Genomic DNA, 25,621 nt, shown 5'->3' on the forward strand with positions numbered 1-25,621 from the left:
GCAGGGAGCAGGGGGGCCCTCAGGCAGAGCAGAACCCCAGGTCCCTCCCGTGCAGAGTGTCAGGACGAGCTCCAGACCCCCTTCAGAGGAGCCTTTGCTCCCGAAAATTCAAATCCCAGAGAGCTCCAAAAGCCTCCCCCAGCCGAGCCACGCTGTCCTCTGATATGCATCTATTTAAAGTATATATTAAATCCCATGTCTGGAAAGACTCCCAGTACCCAACTTTAAACAAAATCCCTTCTTTGTTTGTTTGTTTTTTAATCAAGAAAAAGGTATTTAATATTAAATAGAACATTTATTGCCTTGTAATTATTTTACTGTAGCCAGGTATTCTAGCACTGAATGGAAGATCTTTTTCCATCAATCTGCTGTATCCAAAGTTTTGTATAAAGTTGTAGAGGTCAATTTTTTTTTATTTTATATTCAGAAAATTTCTCTTTTTATAAGCATTATTTATTATACAATGTATATACTTGAGTTAACTAAGATTATATATTATATAAATATATATATTTGGAGAAAAATATATTTCAACTTCCATTTTTTGTGGTACGTCATTAAAGAAAAGGTAAAAATTCAAAAATATGCACTTGCCAGCTTGTGTGGTTTGGCTCTGAGGGTCCTGCTGAACAGCTAGAGAGCAGTGGGTCATGACCCAGCTGCTCATGGACAGGGACAGCCATGGAATCATGGAATCCCAGAATGGTTTGAGTTGGAAGGGACCTTAAGGGTCACACAGTTCCAGCTCCCTGGCATGGGCAGGAGTATCTGTTACAGAAATCAAGACAATGATGGCAAAAAGAAGAGATTTTGCAGCTGAATGCTGAGATTTTGATTCAGGGAGTGCCAGGGCACAGTGTGCACAACTGAGATTCAGCACAGAGTCATGGAACCCTTGGGGTTGGAGAAGACCTTTAACATCATGGAGTCCAACCATTCCCACCACTGGTCCCTGTCCCCAACCCCACAATTCCTCCAGGGATGGGGACTCCACCCCTGCCCTGGCAGCTGTGCCAGGGCTGGACAACTTTCCATGAATAAATCTCCCAAATATCCCATCTAAACCCTCCCTGGCCCAGCCTGAGGCCGTTCCCTCTCCTCCTGTCCCTGTTCCCTGGCAGCAGAGCCCGACCCCCCCGGCTGTCCCCTCCTGGCAGGAGCTGTGCAGAGCCAGGAGATCAAATTAAGCAATGGATCAAACCAGGCCCCAGACTTTGCACACTCCCCACGTGTACTCACTCACAGGCTGCCTCTGAATCACCTTCCAATGCTTTGGACAGACCAAGATCCACATTTTCTCATATAAAAACCTACTCTCCTGTCCATGAATAATTCTGTGGGTGTTTCCGCAGCATCCCCTCACATCAGCAATGCTTTTAGGTGCACACCATTTTCCACTGCACTGGTCCCAAATGTACCTGTCTGAAGGGCAAAATGAATACACCATCACTCATATTCTTGCCCTGACCCCCAGATTACACACAAAGCCATCCCATGGATCCACGTGCATGGCCAGGGTGTCTCTGCTGGTGCCACCACCACTGACATGTCCTTCCTCACCAGAGAACCTGGCCCATGGAGGGTTCTGGATTTCACAGCTCTGGGGGTGAAGCTGTCCCTGTCTGCCCACCTGCCCAAAACCTTCCTCCACCCCACACCGTGCCCCCAAAACCCATCCCAGCACCTTCAAATCTGCCTCTGGTCAACAACTCCATTTCAGGGCCACATTTCTGGAAAGTTCAAGATGCAACAGGGTAAGGAATGGGGTGAAGAATCCGGCCCTTACATTGAAAGCAATATTGTGCATTTATTATACATTTAAAGCCTCTCTGCCAGGAGGAGCCACGGAGAACACACAGCTGGTGGGAAGGTACTGCCCTTCCCTTGTGCCACCTGCAGGGAACATCTCAGATGGAGATCTTGGAATAGAGGTTGGAGTAGGTCAGGTGTCACACCCAGCAGCCCAGCCTGGTTTTCCAGCCTTCCCCAGGTGTGGGATACCCCCCACCCCACCCCACACACACAGAGCCCACACAGCTCCAGAATGGGCTGGACCAGAGTGCTCTCACTAACTTCTGTCAGAATAAGAGGGGCCAGCTACTCAGGCTGGGCTAAATTCAATCCATCCACACTCAGGCACACTCTGAGCACCCCTCTGGCAGCAGCAGCCCAGGAGCAGCTCTGCTCCTCACACACACCAGCACCAGACACAGACGGCACCCAGGTCATCACAAGGAGTTGTGCTTTTTATTGAATCCACTGAATGTGCAATTAAACCAGATATTTATTCATCAATATAGTTCTGGACACAGACACGATAAGGTTTACATCATTTACTCTGAAATATAAGTTACTGTGTGCTGCTGTCACTCAGACTGGCAGAGGGAAGGGAGGAACAAATAAATTCACAAGATCATACACAAAATGAGAGGGAACCACCACTGGGACTCACAACAGCATCACAACACAACAGCACTGCCAGAGGAGCAGAGTGGAGTGGCTGAAACACTCCAACTGCTGTGAGCACACTGAGGACAACAGTACCTCCACCTGGGCCTGGGAGGACGTGGGGCACCCTCCTTCCCTGGGAACACCCCTCTGGACACCACTGCTAGCCCTTACAGTGGGTCTGGTCGAGTTTAGGAAGCTACACTGACTAACATCTGCTAAATGGCTTTGATTTCATGCCCCACCACACTGAGGTATGTTCCAGGAACCTTCTGGAAGGAGTGGAGCCCAGGGGAGCAGCCTCAGCATCTCCCTGAGGCCACAGGAGCACGGGAAGGAGCGCGGAGCAAGGTTTGATACATTCCTTTATTTCAGTGCAAAAACATGGCCATACACATCTCGTGCACCTGCAGAGCTTGGCTTCCTCTCTGTCTCTAAGGAGGAATTTCAACCTTTGGTAACATGGCAGGAAAAAGGGATAAAATGAGGCTGGAGGATACCAAAGCTGCCAACTACAGGAACTCAGGAAGAGCTGGAGGCTGGAACCAGCATCGCTAAAACTGCTGTTGAATTAACAACAAGGTTTGATGCCTTAAATACTGGATTTGGAAATTTCCTCTACTCTGATCAACATTTCCCTGCCCTCTTCCAGTCCCCAGTGGCACCAGCAGGGTCCCATCAGGCCCCAAAATACCTGGATATAAACAAAGTGGGTGCAGCATCCAGGCACTCCTGGAGCTGGACTCCTGTGGGCTCTGTCTGTGGGGCGTGGGTCTGGCTCAGAGTTCAGTGAGGGCTGGGGTGACACCACAAAAAGCTTTCACCTGACCAGGATCAGGCAGAGCAGTGTTTCAGCATCCCTCCACCAGACTGGCAGGTTTATTGGAAGCCAGAATCTCTTTCCTACTGCAGGAATGCTGGACACAAGTGAGGGTCAGCCCCAAACCTCACAGGACATTCCCCCTGCTCACCCCAAAATGCACAGAGACAGAAGCACAGTGTTCCAGGAGACACTTCCACATGACATCAGAATATGAAAGACAAAGAATAAAGGTACTGTATTGCACTACACATGCAGGTTCCACATGGGGCTCTGGGGATCAGGGGAGCATTTCACTTTGTCCAGTGTGTTGAGCACAGAAGAGTAAAGATCCCAGTGTTTGTTCTCCAGGTTGGTCACTTTTCCAGCTGTTGATCTTGCACTTGGTCCACCTTCAGTCTAGGGTAGGGACTCTTGCAAAAGAAGCCAGATCCATCAGGAAAGCATCATGCACATGTATAAAGCATCAAGCACACACTGGAACCCACTCACATGTAGCCAGGATAGATAGTGGTGTGTTTCCCCAGCACAGGTACTGCCCTACATGTATTAGAAAGTCATTCTCTAGGAGATGCCACTGTCCCACTGGGCTCAACTACTCCCTGTGGCACCTATGGGGAAAGAGTAGGACATCCTTCTCTCAGACAGCAGACACAAGAAACCAAAACTCCAGATTTTAGATAAACAGCTGGATTTTAACTCAAGCAGAATCTCTTTTGATTTACTTTAGTTAAAGAAAGGTAAATTTTGGCCCAGTATTTCATGGACATTTTAAAAGTCAAGGGTAAATTCAGAAAATCAGAGAATTCAGGCATGCAGGTTCCCGAAACTTCAGGACCTCCCCCCTCCCAAACTGCTCTAAGAACTGATCTGCTACAGCTCTGACAATACAGAGGGGCCAACAATGAGAGCAGATCCACCCACTGCAGGCTCCCCTCAGAGCAGCTCATTTCTGAGCAGAAAAGAGAATTTAAACACTGCTTTAAAATAAAAGTACTTACGTTCCTTCTTCTCTCAGAAGAGCCAAGAACTTCTTCACCCGATACTCAGGATCCATCTAAACACCAAACCAAACAGATCCCCATTAGTGCCAGGCAATCCTTCCAGCAGCCAAAAAGGAAAGTATAGAATCATGGAACGTCCTGAGTTGGACAGGACCCACAAGGATCACAAGTGTCCACTGGGGAGAGGCTGAGTGTCCACTGGGGACAGGCTGAGTGTCCAGTCCTGCATGGACAGCCCAGTGCCTGCTCCTCCTGATGGAGTGGGACCACAGGAATTGCCAGGCAGCGACTTTCTAGGATTATTTTCCAGGGCACAGCATTTCCTCTTCTGGCCCTACACAGACACCCCAACAATCCCACCCTGGGCATCCCTGAGAGCTCCTGGAGCTCTGGCAGCCTCAGGGCTGGGACCATTCCCTGGGGAGCCTTGGCAGTGCCAACACCCTTTGGGGGAAGAACCTTTCCCTGAGATCCAACCAAACCTTCCCAGGCACAGCTCCAGCCCTTCCCTGAGTCCTGTCAATGGTCACAGAGAGTAGAACTGGGGCACAAAGGCTGCTGGAGCTGTGTTTGCTTTGCCTGGTCCTGCCCTGAGCAGGGACCAGCCTGGCTGTGCAGGAGTTCTGGAGCTGCCAGGGCAGGCTCAGAAAAGGTGAGTGGCACAGGCTGTGTGTGCCACAGGCAGGAGATGGGAGCACGCACAGACCCTGTTCCCATGGCACCTCACACCCACACCCTGCTGCCAATTCCAGCCAGGCCAGTCTGTTTCCATCTACCCCTTCCCAGAACTGGGGCAGCAAATCAAACAGGAGGAAAGGGACTGAGGATGTTCTGAGGGCTCCTTTCCCCTCTGAGGTGCAGCAGCTCCAGGGCTGGGCAGGGGCAGCACAAACCTGAGCCAGCACAAGGCTCCAGAAGGGGCAGCACCAGTGAGTGCTGTGCATCCATCAACCAGGAACAGCGCCCAGGGAGCAGCCCTGCCTCCTCCAGGACAGGGACAGGGACAACAGGAATGGGGTTTCCATCCCTGGGTTCCCATCCCTGCTTAAGCAGGGAGGATTCATGCTCAAACACGGCCATCCTCCATCCCTTGGGATTCCTGGCTCTCAGCTGTGCCACCCTCCCAGCAAAGAGATTTTTCCTACTGTTCACCCTAAACCTCGCAAGCACCAAGATGTAACCACCTGTAACACTTGACATGTTGTATCTCATGAATTTTCCTTTCCTATCAAGGATATTTGAATGAAAATTCAGATCGTGACACAGCAGGGACAGCAGGGCAGGACAGCTCAGGAGACACCCAAGCTGCTCAGGAGACACTCCAGCTGCTGCTGGAGGACACTAGCTGTAGCTGGATCTGTCCCCTGTGCTGGTGCACAGGATTGCTGATCCTCTCATGGAATGACTCCACGGAAATCTTCCTTAGATTTGCACCAAAATACAGTAAGTGAGGACTATAAATATTTGGAAATCAGAGGCTGCTGGTTCTCAGAATCTTGGTGTCGTATTCCAAAAGTTCTTGTGTCCTATAAACTCCAACTTGTGTTCCCTCTGCAAATTCCATCACCAACTGTATCTTCACAACACAGGGGATTCACTCTGGGAACAGCCAGCACATGGATCTATGAAGTCACCTGGTGTGAGATTCCCAGCTCCATCACCCCCTTGGCAATACACAGGCCAGCCTCTTTAAACATAAAACGGGGACTCATCCTTGGAGTGGGGAAGCAGTGTCAGCCTGTGCCCCGGCCTCCCACCAGTGAAGCCACACGTGGGTCTGCAACTCCTCCATCACATCACATCACATCCATTTTACATCCCTCAAGGAGAATTTCCTGCCATCCCAGATGTGCAGAAGCAATCTATTTAAAATTCTGACTGCTGCAAGGGAGAGCAACACAAATGCCTTCAAAAACAGCTCAGAAGAAAATAAATCCTAAACCAGCAACAGTGTCCCAGCAATGCGGGGGAGAAAGAGCCAGCAAGAATTTCTCCTTTGTGCTAAGAAAAGCCTAAAAATATAAAATCTCCCATGGCTGTGAGATAGGAGAGCAAGGCCAGTTCCTCAGTACCAACTGCTGAGCTACTTTTAGATCAGAAAAATAAATTCACTGAAACAAGAAGATTTAGAGGAACTTACTGAGGATCACTGAGCATTTCATTTGGGGTTTAAGCAGCAAAGAGCACTGGCAACAGTCAGGGTCCAGGAAGAGAAGAAAGGTGAACTCCCCCAGCAGAGTGTTTGGAATGTGAAATACCCAGGGACTGAGAGGGACTGTGGTACCACCCAACAGGAGAGCAGAGAGAGGGTGTCTGCAGGGTCCCTCCAGCCTAAATCTTCTCCACAGCCTCTCCCAGCTGACAAGGAAAAGCTCACCTGTCACTGTGCCAGTCTCCCCTTTCTGTGGGGGATGTGGCACTTGGGGACATGGTCAGTGGTGTCCTTGGCAGTGCTGAGGGAACACTTGGAGGGCTCTTCCCACCTCAGTGACTCCGTGGTTCTGTCAGAAAGGCTGAAGGCAGCTGGCACAGGAGCTGGCACATGAGCCCTGAACTGATCACCTGGACATCCCCTGCCTCTGGGGGCATCCACAGGTCAATCCACACCCCCAGACCCAGCATGGGACCCTCACCTGGCAAAGGGTCCTGAGTCTTCCCCACCCACAGGGCTCTGCTCTGACCCTGTGGCTGATCCTGCTGAAGCAGGAGGTTGGACTGAGCACAGAACACCCTGGGTGGGAAGGGACCCATGGGGAAGGATTATCCAGTCCAACTCCTGGCCCTGCACAGACACCCCAACAATCCCACCCTGGGCATCCCTGGGAGCTCTGGTGGCCTCAGGGCTGTCCCTGGGGAGCCTGGGCACCCCCCTTTCCCAACACCCCCTTTCCCAACAGCCAACAGATGAGACTCCCAGGTGCATTCTGACCTCACTTATCCTACAGCCCCATGACAACTCCAGGACCTCCCTTCCTGTATTTCTGAATGTCCCTGGCATTTCTGGATAAAGCCTGAGCCCAGCCCCAGGTGGGCCCACAAACAAGGTGTCATTCACAGACCAAGCCCAATGGACTGAACACTGCTCAAACAGCTGGGCCCAGGGAGCTGGGCTCAGGGGCACAAGTCCCTGTGTGCCCACATGCCAGGCATCATCTGGAGCCAACATTCCTGAAGCTCCTCAGTAACCAACAGGGCTGGGGCCAGGCACACCCTGAGCCTGCAGGTGTGGGATGGCATCAGGAGAGAAGAATCCTGCCCTGCTGCTGGTGCTGCCACTCAGGCAGCCTCAGCTGCAGGGAGATCCAGCCCCACACACCCCTCATGCAGCTCAGTGAAGGGAAATGCCAGCTGGGACATCCCCACACACCAGTACAGTCTGGGGACAACTGCCTGGAAAGGGATTTCTCAGACAGACACAGGGTGTGTTTGTAGATACCACACTGAATGTGTCTCCTTCTGAAAGGGCTTCTTCAGAGCAGATGCTGAGGTGAAACTTTAGGAAACCACGGGAAGTCACCACAACCAGGAAATAACAAAGGTCCAGCCAGAGGGTTCTGCTAAAAACCCATCAGGACCTGACACAGTTAGACAATCTCTTCTTTTCATCCTTAGAAAACCTGTTCCAAAGCCACCAGCTGGAATTCAAACTTGCCAAGGCCATTGTTCTGTTCCTTAAATGGAAGATGCTGCCTCCCACCCCTCTCCACCTGGACACCAAGGCTGTCCATGGACACAGAGTCCAAAACCTGCACTGGCTCCTGGGGAGACACAGCATTTACCTGCACACACAGCTCCTTGTCCAGAAGACTACAGCTGGCAGCTGAAAGGCCACAAAGACTCAAACCTGATCAAATTTCATATTAAAAATGCAGCCACATACCCCAGAGGATGATCTGCCTGGGAAGGAGCAGAAGCTGAAGTCAGTGGAGCACAGGGGCAGCAGGGTCAGGACTCCTGGACCCCTCTGGTGCTTTGTGAAACAGGAAATGCTGCTGCCAGACTGGGGGGAAGATTCTCTGGAACAGCAGCGTGGGGACCGACCCTGTGACAGAGCTCAGAGAGGTGACAAGCACATGGATGTTCCTTTCTGGGTACTGCAGCATCCCCAGGACATCCAGGACCCCTCAAGAAACAAAGGAACTGAAGGGAGCTTGTAAGTCTCCTGTCCAGAGAAGGAGATCTTCCACCAAGATGTGACCAGCCCCCAGTGCTCCTGAAAACCTGCCATGAACCCCAAACCCTCAGCATGTCCAGGTGCAGTGTTTGGTTTAAAATAAAGCAGGCAATATTCTATAGTGATCTTTCAAAGTTCCCATGAAAGTTAAGATACATTAAAGACAAGCAGCTTAGATTAAGTTTTATTTATGCTGATTAAGCTTTATTTATGCTAAACAGAAGTTACCAATCAGGAAACCCTGGAGGTGCCAGAAGGGGCTTTTGGGAACACTGCCTGACTCATCCAGGCTCAGGAGACAGACCTTGGCTTTGGGAGTGCTGCCAGCAAGGTCCAAGAGCAACAACACAGGCAGGGAGAGGAAGCAGGAGAACCAGCCCCCAGCCATGGAGAGAGCAGCCAGCACTAGCCAGGGCAGGCTGAAGCCAGTGTGGGACCCAAGAGCACTGGAGGTGGCCCTGTCCTGCAGCCAAGGCCACTGCAAACACTTGTGGATTCATATTGCAAGCCCTGAGTGTATCCAGGGATCAAAGGCTTTGTTTGAACAAGAACAGAATCATTCCAGGATACTCAGTGTACACAAATGTGCTTTAAAGAAAGTCAAGAACACAAATAACAGAGTTTGGGGGAAATTAGGCTGCCAGAAATTGTGGGGTTACACAGCTCATAAACAAGGTGACAATTCACCCAGGGGACTAGAGCAGTTCAGGTATCGCAAGAAAGGATTTTGATATTGAGGGTCTGGTTCACTGTGACTTTAGCCTGAAACACACTGGAAGTTATTTGAATAATCCTCTGCAGGAATCCCTGCAGAGAACTGAGAGTGGAGCCACTGCTTTAACAAAACAAAGCCCACCATTAGATTCAGAGGAAGACACAATGTGCACATTTTTACAAAGAATTCAGTCACCTGGCATCTAATCAGCTGAGCTCTGAGAAATTTCTTCCATCACTTGGAATTTTTAAGTGATTTCAGGATGAACTCTCCTTCTGAAAAGCTGTAGTACAACTCAGTGACAACAAGATGCAGTGCTGGATTTCTTACCTAGTGCAATTGTGCTTTCCTGTAAGAGCCTGGCAGATCTCAGCTCTCTGTGGGTCCCAGTGCCCAGATCCCAGCTCTGCTCACTGAGAGCCTGCACTGCTCTCCTGTATTTATAGCACTTCAGCAGATGGAGTCATGGAAACACCTCAGACCTTTTGGAACAGAGTTGGTTCATATTTAGCTGCCATATGCTGTTACCTCTGCTGTTACACAACCACCTAAGTCAGTGCCAGAGCAGGAGCCACCCTGCTGCCAACCCTCCACGGGAAGCAAAGGGACACCCTCAGTGGCTCCAGTTCATGCTTGATGTTCAGTGTGTGAGAAAGGGCACAGTCCCAGCTCTGCCTGTCTCCTCCCAGCCTGGCTGGTCCTGGACTCACCTACACAACAATGGTCTGCTGAAAGAAATTAATGCCCAAGAGCAGCTTGCCTGCACAGCCTCAGGCAGAGTGAGGATTCTGTGTCAACAGTGTCACTGGTCACAGTGGCTCGTGTCCCTGTTCCAGAGCAGAGACTGGAGCTGCCCCTCAGGAGGAGCTGCAGCCCCACTGAACTCTGCCCTCAGCCTCCTCTGCTCCAGCTGAACAAGTGACCTCAGCTGCTCCTCCTATAGCTTCACCTCCACACCCTTCACCATCTTCAGGTCCCTCCTGTGGACACTCTCTACTTCCTTTCTATCCCTATGACATTGTGGTGCCCAGAACTGTCCCCCAGGAGCAGAACAGGCACAGGGGCCAGGCTGGGAACAGGGCTGGGGTCAGCATTCCCACCTCAGAACTCAGAACTGCCCATGACTTACAGACCCTCCACCTTCAGCTTTGAAAACAACCAGCACTTGAGGAGAAAGCAGCACAAGAGCACGTCCTGTGTCACAAGAAGGGAGCCATTGTCAGAGCTCAGGGAGCACGAGCGCGGCAGAGCCCGGCAGTCCCTGAAGGCCAGCACCCCTTAAATGCATTTAATACATGTGAGCAATGACTTACTGACTTGCCTCTAGGTATGGAATTAAAAGCCAAGGAAGAAGAGGAAAAAGTAATCTAGATAAATGACTTTATTCCCTGAGGTGACATGCAGTCAGAGCATATCCTTAGTGCTGAGCAAGTTTTAACAGAATTGTGAGGAGTGAACAGAGGGGTACACGACTCGTCTGCTCTGAACTACAAGTCTCTTCACTTCTGCCCTGCCTCTGTGAGGAAGATCTGAGAACAGCTCACTCAGCTGCACTAAATCCATTTGATGGGAACAGGGGGGGCTGGGGGAGCACGGGGATGTCAGGGGAGGATTAGGGCTGCACCCTCAGCCCGTGTCAGCATGAGCATGAGCTTGCTGGCTGGCTCCAGGCATGGGTGCTGCTGCGGGGGAGGGCTCAGAGATGCATAGTTCTACCCTCTGCAATTATTTTCTTTAAAGTGCTGAAAGTGGTAAATAAAGAGAAGAGCAGCTGAACAGCCTGACAGATTTATCTTCTTCAGGGAAAGAGCACATACACCTGCACAGGCACCTTCTTCTTTAAAAAAAAAAAAAAAACTGAGGTGATTGCTATCTGCAATCTTAACATGCTGGGTGGAGAAAAGAAATTCCATGAAAGGTGAGTTAATCCAACCCCTCCCATAGCCAGATGCTCAGATGCTCTGAAGTGCAGCTCTGAACAGCCCATGGGCACGAGTGGGGATTTAAACATCTCTGTGGACCAAGATGTGGTGATTTCTTTGTTCTGAACATTTCCCCTCACTGCAACTCTTTTCCCAATTAAACCAATGCAAAGGCTCCCACCAACACCAGGGCTCTGCAGAGAAGGGAACCTCCAGGACTGCTCTAGGGCCCCAGTCCTTCCTCCCCAGAACCATTCCTACCTGTAAGGACATTTCTATCAGCATCAGCAGCTTCTTGATCCCGATCCACACCGGCTTCCCTTTGACGTTCTGTGCAATCGTGCTGCGCTCCTTGTCTTTGAAGTTACCCAGGAGCTGGGGGGGAAATCATTTTAAAAAACAACAGGAGACTGAGAGTAGGAATAATGGTACCTACCTTGGGAGAAAGAGAATGGGTAGCTAGAAGCTTTTACTAGCTGAGAAGGAAAATTTGTTGCAATGTATCTTAAGACAAGGCAAAACACACAAAAAAAATTCTTTAATTCCCTCATGTTTTTTTCCATAATATCCCTTAGCCAACAGTTAGTGCTGTGCTTTTATGCTGCACTCCAGGTCTTCTCCAGATCAGGGTCTACAAGGAAACAGTGGGTCAAGTCACAGGGAGTTTCCACACCTGCTGCAGGAGTGTCTGTGTCTCTCAGGCTCCAGTGATACCACCACTGGGACAAGTTTGCCAATGGCACCAAAGATTTGCCTGTTCAGTTTATTTTAACAGCTTTCAGTACTCACTACAACTCCCACTAGGGCACAGAATAAGGGGACACTGAAGGTAGGAATTTATAAGGAACTTATTATTCCTCAGCACCAAACACCTTCAGCTGATGCTGTTCCAATTCAGAGCTCAGCACCTCCAGGCACATTTTGTTTAAGTGTCCCAATTATACTCATTACCCACTTCCCTGCCCTTGGAATGTTTCAATCCAGACCACAAACCATTCCCCAGACCTACTGTTCTCTAATTTTGCCTTATTTTAATTCATTAAAAAGCAAATTGAAAAGCCTCAGAACTGCTATGTTATGACATGACGACAAGTGGGATGGGTGTTACCAGACACAGCTACTGCAAAATCCCTCACTGCCAGCAAGTTTTGAGTCTTTTGTCATCCTTGAACTTTTCCTTACCTCTAAAGCCTCCATGAGCTGCTCCCCCGTGGCAATGTTGGGCACGTGGATGGTGGTGCTGAAGGCATTCAGCATCTCCATCTCCTGCAGGACGTCCTTGCGGCTCGTGGTCCCGATGATCAGGAGCTTGCGGCCCTGTCCAGGCAAGGGAGCCAGAGTCAGGAAAGGAAAAACTGGAGAGAACCAGCCTGGAGAAGGTTCAGCTAACTACAAATGATGAATGGGAAATGGCCATTTAAAAACCCACTTCAAACAAAATTAATGGGATTAAATCTGTCAGTAATTGAAGTCACCAACAGCAGCCACAGGAGACCAGGATCAGCTCTCGGAGCAATGCCACCAACAGGGTCCAAGAATTATGGTGCACAAAGCAGCACCACACTCACAGCTCCTTCTGAACCCATCATTATAAATAGCTGGATCCTCATTAAATTTAAAAGCCTGAGCAAACTCCCACTCCCAAAAGCTGAATTACAAATGACTTCTCGGGGGAACAGCCTGTCTTTAGGAATCTGTGGGTACAGTGAATTCCCTGCTCCTGCACAGGCAGTTCCAGTGGATTTCCAGCTCAGGCTTTTGAGCAGAGGCTGCTGTGAGTCCCTGAGTTCCCCCTGCAGCTGTACAGCACAGTCCCACTCCAGCAGCCTCCAATTCCCAATCCAGACTGCACAGAGCAACCCCGAGTTGGCCCAGGCAATAACAGGGTTTCTGAATAACAGAGCAAGTTGTGCAAAACATCAGCTGCAAATGCAAATCCACTGCTGTTTGTTCACCTTGCAGAGCCCTTTCCACTGCTATTTGAATTTCCTGTGCAGGGTTTGGACACTGATCAATACTGGCTGATAGAAGGAGCTGCTGGGATAGTCAGGCAGGATCACCAGTCCCTTTTCTGTCCCAGTACACAGGGAGCTGGGAGGGGCCTGCTGGCCAAGGACCCCCCTCTTTTGCTGTCCAAGAAGTTTGACTGAGGCTCCAGGAGTGAAGGGAATGTCCAGTGCCCACCTAGAGGATGCTGGGCACTGCCCAGGCTCCCCAGGGGATGGGCACAGCCCCAAGGCTGCCAGAGCTCCAGGAGCATTTGGACACCACTCCCAGGGATGCACAGGCTGGGATTTTGGGGTGTCTGTGCAGGGCCAGGAGCTGGATTTGATAATCCCTGGGGTTTCCTTCCCACTGAGGATATTCTGTGATTCTGTGCAAGTTCTGTATTTCAACTTCATGACACAAAACTTCCTCATTATAAAAACAAAACCAAACCCTAAAATCTATTTCCATAATGAACCCTGTGACTGCTTTGCATTCCCTTGACAGAGGATGAAAACCTATTTAAACACATATTTGATGCACAGTGCATCTGCACAGGGTCTGTTCTTCCCTGCACTCACTGAACAGATTCTGCTCCAGGTGTTGGACACTGAGCAAGATCCTGAGCTGGGAATAAGCTCCAGTGCTCACTCCAAGTTTGGTTTTAATCCAAGAGAGCAAAGGGAAGGAACATCAGGCAGGTGGAACCAGAGCACGTCCCAGGTCACCAGTGTCACACTCTGCAGGGGACACTGTGCTGCCCCTCCTGAGTGAATCCCCGTGGGCAGCTCAGGAGGCACCACAGCACCACTCAGCCACCTCTTTGGAAAAGAGAAAATAGGGAATACCAGCCAATTCCTGAACTGAAAATGCAGCTTTAGAACTGCAGCGGGATGTTTCAGGGCTGAGGACCCAACACTGCCTGCAGGTCACCTGGGGAAGGGCACAGTGTCCTCAGGAAGCAGCAACACAGCCACTCCATGGTATTTCTGACCCATTCCACAGGTGCTGCTCCCACCACATCCTGCACAGCCACAGCTTTACAACTGCACAGGATTTGTTTCCTTTTTGATGGTCCAGCAAGGCCAGGAAAATATTACAGCATTTTACAAGTTTGAGCCAAATCAGGAAGATCTGCCTGGCAAGATGAAAACCCAACACAATCAGTGGAGGGAAAGTGAAAGGAGTTTGATCCTCACTCCCACAGGAACTCAGGAAGCCCCACTGGGGCCCCATCTTCAAGGAACCATGGAATCATGGAATGCTTTGGGTTGGAAGGGACCCTAAGACTTTCTTGTCCCACGCCCTGCCATGGACAGGAACACCCCCATGGGAGATTTCCAGCTAAAGCACTGCATAGACCAAGAGGATTAAGAGATGCTCAGCAGCAGAAAAGCTTTTTGCCTGCACAAAGACAATATTCCAGCAGCTTTCCACTACAGAAAGGGTTGGTAAAACAGGGTGTAAACACCAACCTGGAAGCTGTGTGAGATGAGTCCCCAGAACTACGTCCTGCTCCTGAGCCCACAGGTGTGGCCCAAACAGAGACATCTGCTCCCAAAGACAGGGCTTAGAGGTGCCTCAGCCTGCTGAGATCCCCTGGCAGGGCAGCAGAACTGCTCCAGGAGCACTCAGGGATTAGCAGCAGAACTGACTGGGAACATTTCATCTCAGCTCTGCCTCCTTTTGCTGTCATTGCTCTGTATTTCCTCACCACCCTCTCCTCAGGGAGCTCTTGCTCCTCCCATGGTGCTGCTGTGGCTGATGCTGCAGACCCTGAAACTCAGCAAAGGAGAATTCCTGCTCCCTTAGCCAAGGAATCCTAATGTCTTAGGTTGAAAGATTTAGCTGGGGGTGTGTGTTCCATTGCCATCTGTCAGAGCTGGGGCAGCTCTCTGATGTCCATTGGGCAGTTTTCTTTGTCTCTCCCACAGCCAATCCTCCCTCCAGGAGATCTCTGCTGTTCGTGACCACTGAGTGTCCCTGCATGGCTGAGAAAATTCCATCATCCCATGGGGAGAGGCTCTGCCCAGGGGAGGAGCCAAGCATTCCTACCTGGATCCAATCTGACCTTGGAACAGCACAGCAGCCTTTCCCCACTGCATTCCCAGAGGAGCAGCTTTCTTCCCCACTGCATTCCCAGAGGAGCAGCTTTCTTCCCCACTGCATTCCCAGAGGGAGCCCAGGCCCATCTCCAGCAGCCCTGGAGCTCCAGAGGAAAACTCCAGCCTTGTCCAGGATCCTGCTCCAGCAGAAGCACAGCTGGCACTGCAGGAGGGCTGAGCCCCCATGGAATGGCACTGCTGCCACCACCCTGACCCACAGCCTGCCAGGGCCTGCTCTGACTCTGCCAGTGGGTTTGGTTTTTTTGTTTGTATTATTGCATTTGTATTTTAAACTTTCCTATTAAAGAACTGTTATTCCTATTCCCATATCTTCACCTGAGAGCCTCTTAATTTCAAAATTATAATAATTTGGAGGGAGAGGGTTTACATTTTCCATTTCAAGGGAGGCTCCTGCCTTCCATAGCACACACCTGTCTGTTCAAACCTGTTCAAGACACCTAACCATCCATACACATGCCACGCACCTCCAACAGCTTCACTGCTACACAGCTGAGGTACCAGGACACAGAGGAAGGCAAGGACAGACTCCTGACCAGAACTGAGGCCTCCAAAACACAGAACAACCCCTCCTGCAAGTGCTGGAACACCCAGACCCATCTGCTTCAGAAGTGGTTCTCCTAAAAACTTATTTATTACTGTATGGAACTCTCAAAATCCTGAACAGCTTGGGCAAGGGGCTGTGTTAATAACAGTTTCCCATGAACTATGAGCATTTAAGAGGGAAAAAACTTCTCAGCTGCACCCAGGCAGTGTCTGTTCCCCAAATATAGCTCCCAGCATGTGTACAGTGCCTGGCACACTGATCAGGCATCAATCAAGAGGATAACTACCTCAGAGTGGCTGCCTGAGGGATGCTGCCCTCATACATTAATGAAGTCTGTGCCTGATCACAATAAAAATGGAATTTAGCTCGGAGTTTCATCAGGAAAGGACACAGGCAGCACAGGAATGCCCCAGTGAGGGGAGTTTTACCTGCTGGCACTTCAGGTGTCCATGACTGATCTCAGTCTCAGCCTTTCCTTCCCAGCTGCTGGAGCCCAGATGACACACTCCTCCTCCCAGGAAAGCTGCCCATGCTCTGGACTCATCCAGCAAACATTTCCTAAAGGACCAGTTCAGTGGTGGCCAACCCAGCCAGTGCCAGCCCGAGTCAGCTGGAGCCAAAGCCAGCAGGGCAGGGGGAGATGGCTGCACACACAGGAAGGGCTCTAGAGCCCTGTGACCACTGGGGGAACCACTGGCACTGGTCCCTGTGGGAATTCTGTGGGAACACCAGCTCAATCTCACTCTGTGTGCGACCACTGGGACAGACTGAGAACAGGAAAAGAGCAAAACAGGATCACCATTGTGCCATGTGAATCCAGGAGTTCCTTCCTGTTCCAAATACAACTTCAAATCCACCATTTGTGAGCTGAGACGTTCACCTGGAGAAGGGAAGGGCCTGGAGACACCTTAGAGAAGCTTCCAGTGCCTAAAGGGGCTCCAGGAGAGCTGGGGAGGGACTTGGGACAAGGGGGAATGGTTTCCTCCTGCCAGAGGGCAGGGACGGATGGGAGATTGGGCAGGAATTCTTTCCCATGAAGGTGGGCAGGCCCTGGCACAGAGTGCCCAGAGCAGCTGTGGCTGCCCCTGGATCCCTGGCAGTGCCCAAGGCCAGGCTGGACACTGGGGCTGGGAGCAGCCTGGGACAGTGGAAGGTGTCCCTGCCATGGCAGGGGTGGCACTGGATGGGCTTTAAGGTCCCTTCCAACCCAAATCATTCCATGTTTCTGTAATTCTGTTTAGTTGGAGAAGTCAAAGAAAGACCAGGGATGATCAGAAATAGGGAATAACTTCCCTAAATAGATCCTTGGTAAAAACAGAGAGGTTTATAAAATCATAGGTGGTGTAGAGGAGATGAGGGAGAGACTGCTGCTTGTCATTTCAGAAACCAGGGAGCACAAGAAGGAATTCTCAAGCATCAGATAAACTGAACTAAAGTGTGCTTGCTCTCACCAACAGCTCAGCTGGACTCAGGCACGCACAGTGCTAAGAATGGAAAGGCTTAACAAGGTTGAAAAGCACCAGGATGAGTTCCCAGAGGGCAGATCCATGAGAAATTTTTAGATATCTCTGTTAAAATCTATTCCCAGGTCCCTGAACCACTGACGTGGCTGGGAGCTCCTCAGAACAGATGGCTACTCCTCATAAGTATTTCAAATTTTTAACAGCTCCACCCAAAAGATCCTGATTTTTCCCTGCTTTCCTCAGAAGCCATGCCTTCAACTCCCATCCTTTAAACCTGACCCCTGGAAAGCAGCCAGAGTGACCCCAGCACTGACAGGGCAGGAGTCCCTCGAGCTCCTCAGACTTTCAGGCAACCCAACAAACAAGTGAGAACCCCCAGGGCAGCACTGCTTGCCCCAGGAATTATGGAGGCAGCAGGAAGGGCCATCAAACTGAAAAGGCTGCCCTCACCCAGCTCCTCTGCACTGATTTCCTGGGATTTGCTCTTGTTTTAGGATCCCAGGATGGCTCAGGCTGGAAGGAGCCATGGTGCCACTCCCTGCTCCTGCAGGGTCACCCCAGAGCACACAGCACAGGCCTTCATGTACTGATTATGTGGTCCCATTTTCAGAAAAATTCACTTTTTTCATCCTTAATTTCTACAGCAGCCATAGTGAAGGCAATGTGCCACGTGTTCAGCCCACAGAAAATCAGGATTCAAGCCAAACTTCCAAAAATCAGGCATAACATGAGAGTAAATTACCAAGGAAGGAGGAACAGCTTAAGATGATTTGGTGTCAGATTCACAACCAGGGCAGTTCCAGCCCAGTTCTTCCATCACCAGAGATCAGACACAGGCACAGCCTTAGACCTGAATTCATCCTGTCCGTTTTTAGGCAAAGTGGCCCAGCTTGGAGCCCAAGATCCCTCTGTGCTGACAGGGGGACAGAACAGAGGTGTGTGTCCTGCCCTTCTGCCTTCTAGGAAAGGGATGAGCCCAGAGCTGACCCCTCTGCTGCAGGAATTTTACCTGACTGAAGAACGTTCTCATGCACAGAACTGTGGGACTTGAAGAAGCCTCTTGAACCAATTAAACTTTCCAGCATGGATTCCTCTACCACAGCAGCCACTTGCCAGCAGGCAGCACATCTCTGCCCAGGGGGAACCAGAACATGACACAGTTACAGACTCTGCTGTGAGCAGCTGGAGCCTCAACAAGTCAGTGGAGTCCCCAGCTACAGAATTTCAGCAAATCCAGCCAGCCCCAGGCAAGGGGAGCTGGAGCTCTGCTGGAACCAGGCACTGGTGACACTGAGGTGCCTCTGTCACCCACCAGCTGCTCACTGTGCCCAGGACCCTTGTACACCTTTATCCTTGTGTTTGGGGTCTTGGGAATTCCTCACATGCAAAGGGAGACACACAATTCCCCAGGTTTGTGCACAAAGAAGTAACATCACTGGTGACTGGAATTGCTTCCAATTCACACCAAGTGATGTGGAATCAAGAATGCATCTGGGATTACATCAAACAAGGAGATTATTTCCCTGTAACTTTCATCAATTGTCAAAAGCCTCCAGTGTCCCAGTGAGAAAAGGGGCTGGAGGTTTTGGGAGCAGAAGAGAGTCTCCCTTCAAGAAGAAGGGCTGGGGGCTCTGGGAGTGATGGAAGGACATCCCCAGGCATGAATCTCACTTTGAAAGTGGGGCTGGGGGCTCAGAGAGCAGTGGAAGGGCAGCCCCAGGAGCGGGTGTCCCTTGGAGGGAAGGGGCTGGGGGCTCTGGAAGTGATGGAAGGGCAGCCCCAGGAGCAGGTGTCCCTTGGAGGGAAGGGGCTGGGGGCTCTGGGAGTGATGGAAGGGCAGCCCCAGGAGCAGGTGTCCCTTGGAGGGAAGGGGCTGGGGGCTCTGGGAGTGATGGAAGGGCAGCCCCAGGAGCGGGTGTCCCTTGGAGGGAAGGGGCTGGGGGCTCTGGGAGTGATGGAAGGGCAGCCCCAGGAGCAGGTGTCCCTTGGAGGGAAGGGGCTGGGGGCTCTGGGAGTGATGGAAGGGCAGCCCCAGGAGCAGGTGTCCCTTGGAGGGAAGGGGCTGGGGGCTCTGGGAGTGATGGAAGGGCAGCCCCAGGAGCAGGTGTCCCTTGGAGGGAAGGGGCTGGGGGCTCTGGGAGTGATGGAAGGGCAGCCCCAGGAGCAGGTGTCCCTTGGAGGGCACCTTGCCCAGGCAGACGTTCCCTGAGCCCGCCCAGCCCGCTCTGGCTCGCTGGGGATGCTGAGGGTCCCTCCGCCCAGGCCGATTGTTGGGAAGCAGCAGGGAGGCACATGTGAACCTCGGTGGGGCTGGGGAGAGCCTCCAGGCCCCGTGTGACTCTGCATGTAGATGAAGCAGCCCCGGCTTTGGGAGCTGCTGCTGCTCAGTTCTCAGGGAAGGCTTTTTCTCCTGCTCGGCTCCCTGCTGAGACAGCCCTTTTCAGCCTTTCCATCCCCCAGTCCCTGCTCCTGCACAACACAGGCAAACTTGATTGAATTAAAGACCCAAGAGAACATGGTTTATTTTCTTCTCTTCAAGGCATTTCAGAAAAGATTTTTAATTGGTTTAAAAAAAGATGCTGAACAAAATGGAATGGTTTTCAGTCCTCTTGAAGCAGCAGTAACAGATAGTACTATTTAACACTGCTGAGTGGAACCACAAGCAGGAGCTGTGACTGGCAATTTAAAGCAAGCTCAGAGAGGTTTCTAGTTTATTTAAAGTGTTTACTCTCAAAAGAAAACCAGAACCTTCAAGTGTTTGCCCTTCCCACACCACGTTCCAATAATCCAGCCTCCCTCAGAAGAGTGGAGCCTGGGAGGCAGCTTCAATTCAACAGAGACACACACCTCGATGCATAATTAATAACATTTCATCCCAGAAACGCTTCTCTTCCACACAGAGCCTGCAGTGATTGCAGGGAGCTGCTTGCACATCAAGAATATCCCTGCAAGTGACGTGACACCCCAGTGAATTCATAATCTGGGCCACAGCAGTGGCTGCAGCCGTGGTGACAGGACAAGGGGGAAGAGCAGGGATAGATGGATATTGGAAGGAAATTCTTCCCTGTCAGGGTGGGGAGGCCTGGAATGGAACTCCCAAAGAAGCCCTGGATCCCTGGAAGTGCAGGGGGTGGAATGAGATGGGCTTTAAGGTCCCTCCCAACCCAATGATTCTTTGAAATGAGCTCAGTATTTCAGGTGCCCCCCACGAGTGAAACACTGAAGCAAAGGGTAACAGGTATTGTCTCCCCAGCCTCTCAGCACAGGGATGTCCCAGGACATCCCATTTTTACAAGGAATGATCCTAAATCATGATCCCAGTCACACAGAAATCCACAGTGTTTTGTCCCCACGCAGGTCAGTCCCACTGATGCTGCTCATGCACTTAGAGCCTGTATCTGCATCTCAAATTCCAGCAACCCCCTGAGATCAGCCATTCCCTCAAAGAAACTGCTCCTCAAGGCAACTTGTAATCACAGAGGGGACTCGGAAGGTGTTGATTAACCCTCAGGATTATTTCCATCATGGATTCCTTACTGAGTTCAAAACTCCCAAAGAGTCTCTGTGCCCAAATCCAACCCTTTTAACAGTAAATTGTCACAGCAGAAAAGGTCTTTCCTGCACAACTCTATTTCTCACACACAGCTTTGGGTTTTCAAGTGCCCAAGATCCCCACATGCACAGCTATCCCAGGGAACTCACTACAACCACACCAGGAAGAGCCCTGTCCCCAGAACTGCCAGGGCAGTGCAGCCCAAAGGGCCCAGCTCACCCCATGTCCTGACTCCCACAAAGCCAACACTGGACACTTAAAAAACAACAAAAAAAAAAAAAAAAAAAAAAAAAAAAAAAAAAAAAAAAAAAAGAAAAGAAAAGAAAAAAACCCACATGATCAATCAACCAGTGACATTTCCTCAGCAAACTCACTCTCTACCCTTCAACAATTTATGGCTTAAGTCACCATAATATTGGCTGTCAAGGCAGAGTCTCCCAGCCCCCAGGGCATTTCAAACCCTGCTGAGCACAAATCTCTGCAACAAGTGCAAACTTGGCAAATATCTGTGAGCTGCAGCCCATGTCCTGCTCCTGGGAGCCCCAGGTGCCACTCAAAGTGCAGCCCAGCAGCAGCAAGCAAGCACCAAATGCAATGAGCAAATGGACAATTTAATACTTTAAGTTCCTTTGAAAGCTGAACCAAATCAAGTTCTGTTTTCCCTGTTGATTTATGGAACAGCCATGTCCTGGCACTGTGGAACAGCCTGGAGCAGGTCAGGGATTACAGGAGATGAGGTGACCAGGACTGGCTGTGCTGCTGCACACAGGCAGCTGCTCTGTTCCAAGCATGTGATAAAACTTGGATGCTGTTGTGCTACAGACTTCACATGGCCTAGAAAGCTCGCTGGGAAAATCTTTGTTCTCTCAGGCTGACAGTCACACAGGGAACTCAAGGCCTGTGGCATTACAATTTAGTTCAAAGTCCTGGATTTGAAAGGTCTTTTCACCAAACTCTCTAATGAAAACAACACTCACACACACGCTCCTGTGCCAGGATATTAAACATGACAAAAAACTGACTTCAGCCAGACTGCGCTTCTCTGCTTTTTCCTGACACCAACTTTCAAGGTGTTCCTGTTACGATGTTATTTATTCATGCAGATCTCTCACACACAGAGCAGAAACGCAGTGAAGGACAGGAAAATGGCAAACAAGAAAGGAGTCTCAGCCTGCCTGTCTCACCCAGCACGAGCTGCAGAACCCTCAGCACTTGTGATGTTCTTAAATCTCATCGACACACAAAGTGCAAACAGACAGGATCAGCACGAGAGACAAGATCTTAAGCTTCCCTCAATCATTGTAATTAACACCTGATATTTCAAGTTAAGAACAAATTAAACCCCTGACAGCCACAATCACAGATTGCACAGAAATTGATTTATAAATAGGGAGGGAGCACGTGGCTGAGCCAAGGGTGGATCTGGCCTGAACAGCTCCTCAGGGGGCAGGCAGCTGGCACAATTCAGCTTTACATGGTGAAGGTTAAACTGGTTTCCTTAGTCAGTATTTTTAGGACTAACTGCAGAAGATTCAGCCCCCAGTAATCAGATATTTCAAGCTGAATCCCTTGTGGTTATCCTAGAAATGTCCAAGTGAATGAAGAGCAGCAGGCTGGATTAACGTGGCTGACTCAGACAAAGCATTAATGGCACTGGCAGCTCTCAGGCAGCCACAGAGCTCCCACTGTCCCATTCCTGCAGGAACAGGGCACCCCTGCCTTACCTGAGGGGGGGCTTTCTTCAGCAGCACCAGAAGGGCTTGCAAAACCAGATTGGAGAACCGAGGTCCAATTGGGACATAATCTGAAAGGAAAAACACATTCTAATGTCCATGGAGCAGATGCACATTTAAGCCACTTCACTGTATCAAAACCAGTTCAATGCCCCTGAAGTAAATGGTTCCAGATAATTCCCAGTTTGCAATGTTTCAACATTGCAAATACATCAATATTTCTGCAGCAGCCAGCACAGCTCTCCCTCCTCCTGACTCACCTAAAAGTCGCTCAATGTCGTCCACAACAACACAGCTGAGCTGGGACTTGTAGGCGTCATCAAAGATCTGAAAAACAGTGAAATATCTCAGTGTTAAACCTCAGCCACAGGACTGTGACAGTCACAGCTGGGCCTGCTGATGTGGGTTCAGCTGAACACAGCAGCACTGAGAGGAATAATCTGGGAATGAAACAGGTAGGTAATGAGAGACCAAGCTCCCTGCAGGCAATAAAACACTACCATCTCCACAAATTTAGTTTATTTATTCATTTAACCCCCCCACCCTTGGCAACAAGCAGCTGCCCTGAGGTTCACTGTAAGCCAGGGAGAAACCAGCACTGTTCCTCTGGTTTTGGAGCTGGGGCAACACTGATAATGTCACACACACACACAGAGAACCTCCCCAGCTGTAACACAGCTGTGAAGCTTTTCTCCTCAGGCTGGATATTGGGTACTGCCCAGAACAGCAGCCTGCAGAGAGAAGGGACTGACCCAGGTGTGGATGTCGGCCCCAGTCACCCTGCCTGGAGCAGCACAGTGTCCTGCACAGCTCTGGGTGTGAGCAGGAGGCAGCACTAAGGACAGCAGTGGTGCTGCAGCCCTGCTCCAGCAAACCCTGATTCCAGTGAATCCAAAGGCTCCTTTTGGAATCCAAGTCACAAACTGGACCTCCATTGCTTCTCCTAAGAACCTTCCTTCCCTTACAAACTCTACAACCCTGCACCAATGTACTCAGAGTAACATTCAGCTCCCCAGGCTGCTAAACCTCACGTTTATCTGAAGACCCCACCTCAGAACGGTCCCAGTCCCACCCAGGCAGGATCTGTTCCCCCAGGTGCAGCCCTAAGCCCTTCCTGCCTCCCCCTCCACAGGCAGAGTTCCAGACCTGCTCATCCCAGATCTGTTCTGCTGCACTGTTTGCCAGGATCACACACCAGAACTGAGACTTGAAACCTTCCCTGAGACACTCAGTGTCACACAAACACTGTGACAGGAGTCTGGTGTGCAGGACAGGAGGGAATGGCTTCAAACTGCCAGAGGGCAGGGTTAGGTGGGATATTGGGAAGGAATTGCTCCCTGTGAGGGTGGGGAGGCCCTGGTAGAGGGTGCCCAGAGCAGCTGTGGCTGCCCCTGGATCCCTGGCAGTGCCCAAGTTCAGGTTGGACAGGGCTTGGAGCAGCCTGGGATAGTGGAAGGTGTCCCTGCCCATGGCAAGGGTGGCACTGCATGGGCTTTAAAGTCCCTCCCAACCCATTCTACAATTCTCTGATTCATCCAACCTTATAAATAAATATATGCAGGATTTCCAGGCCTAGAGAGAGCAGAAACACCATCCCAAGGGTAATTCACCTTTCTCTCCAGGAGAGAACCCAGAACTGGGCTGTCACCAGGCACAGGGGACGACACACACGTACCTTCTTCATGGCCTGGCACTTGGCTGTTTCAGAAAATCCAATCATCTTATCAGGAGAACAGATCTTGATAAAGGGGAAGTTGGATTCTTCTGCTATTTTTGCTGCTAAAGCAGTCTTCCCACTGTGGGGGGGGCCTGAAGCAAAGGACAAACAAGGAATAAACAAGGGAGAAAACAGCTCTGACAATGCTCAGTGTGAATGATACTTAGGGTATGTTTAGAATTCCATCCAGTGCATCTGCAGTGTGAAATGAATGTTTTTCCTGCTTGCAGAAAGAACACACTAACTCCTGGTGCAACCCGATGCTCCACGTGAAGGCAATTAATGGAACTACTTGAGCATATGCAGAATGATTTGCCACTACTCAGAAGAGGCCATTACACTTTCTGTAGGAGCAGCCATGGCACCAAAATGTGTGAGTTTGTGTTTAGGATAGATTTCTTGAGCTGATGTCCTGTCTCAGTATGATCTCTGCTGGCACCTTGGCAAACAAGTCAGCAGCAGGCACACCAGGGAAATGCTGGCAAAGGCAATTTGTTATTTGCCTGAATTCACACCAAGGTAATTCAGAGACCAAAGACACACCTGAATCCATGCAGCCAACATGAATCAGTTTGGAGGGACAGAAGAAATTGCTGGGCACTAACACAAAGAATTACTCAGGGTTAACTCCAAAGCTACATAGTATAAGCAACAGTGGTAACACATCTTTTGGGACTTTGGGAAAGGAAAAAGGGAAGAGATAAGTAACAAATTCTACTCCAATATAACAAATTCTCCTCCAAAACCTGTAACACAGATACTGGAACCAGTTTCCAATATCTGAAAACTCTCCTTAGGCAGTAACAGTCTGGATAGAGGGAATCCACCTTTAACTGACAGAGACACCCAAATGTGGCTGTTTAAACTCAGCTAATTGCACTGATGAGCTCTCCAGTGACTTCAGAGAATTTAGGCAACTGACTCAGATAGAGACATCTCCACTGTAAACCAGCCAAATTCAGGTTCTTCACTGGGTACATTTTAGTTATTTAGTGGGTACATTCCCTTCTCCTTTGCTCCAAGCACAGCATTCCCTTTGGCTGAGCAGACAGTTTTCTGCAGTATCCAAAGCAGTTTCACCCCAGCAAACTGAAAGAGCCCGATTCCATTTCTCCCCCAAGGTGTTTGCTGCAGGTGCAGGATGTCAGAGGTGAGCAGGAGCAGTCTCCAGAGGGGATTTCCCACGTGTTTCCCCTCAGCTGTACCTTCCAGCAGGACGCTGACCAGGGGAGTGCGGTCACTGTTCTTGGTCTGCTGCACCAGCAGCTCCCCATCATCCAACACCCTCGTCACTGGGTCCCCCCACTTAATGATGCCATTCATGATGTAGCTGGCATAGTCTTCCTGGTTGGTTCCAAATGCCTGTAGAAGAGAGGGAACACTTCTTTTACCAAAGAATTTTTCATCCCATCAGAA

The 25,621-nt window shown here is 50.4% G+C and overlaps 1 protein-coding gene across 2 annotated transcripts in view; it reads right to left on the reverse strand.

Annotated features, from left to right (window-relative positions):
- Positions 1–2,225: 2,225 nt before the first annotated feature.
- NSF (N-ethylmaleimide sensitive factor, vesicle fusing ATPase) overlaps positions 2,226–25,621 on the reverse strand; it is a 79,852-nt gene continuing 56,456 nt past the window's right edge. Inside the window, exons 14-21 of one of the 2 annotated variants that reach the window (XM_053965203.1) lie at positions 25,411–25,567; positions 24,164–24,297; positions 22,749–22,815; positions 22,480–22,559; positions 12,266–12,400; positions 11,345–11,458; positions 4,270–4,325; positions 2,226–3,681 (exon numbers count right to left, since the gene is read on the reverse strand). In XM_053965203.1, coding sequence (XP_053821178.1) covers positions 3,663–3,681; positions 4,270–4,325; positions 11,345–11,458; positions 12,266–12,400; positions 22,480–22,559; positions 22,749–22,815; positions 24,164–24,297; positions 25,411–25,567 — 762 coding nt within the window. In that variant the 3' untranslated portion in view covers positions 2,226–3,662. Of the gene's footprint in view, positions 3,880–4,269; positions 4,326–11,344; positions 11,459–12,265; positions 12,401–22,479; positions 22,560–22,748; positions 22,816–24,163; positions 24,298–25,410; positions 25,568–25,621 lie in introns of both variants that reach the window. The other variant, XM_053965204.1, reaches the window with a different exon arrangement.

This window comes from Vidua chalybeata, chromosome 26 (genome assembly GCF_026979565.1).
Source record: "Vidua chalybeata isolate OUT-0048 chromosome 26, bVidCha1 merged haplotype, whole genome shotgun sequence".
Taxonomy (NCBI): domain Eukaryota; kingdom Metazoa; phylum Chordata; class Aves; order Passeriformes; family Viduidae; genus Vidua; species Vidua chalybeata.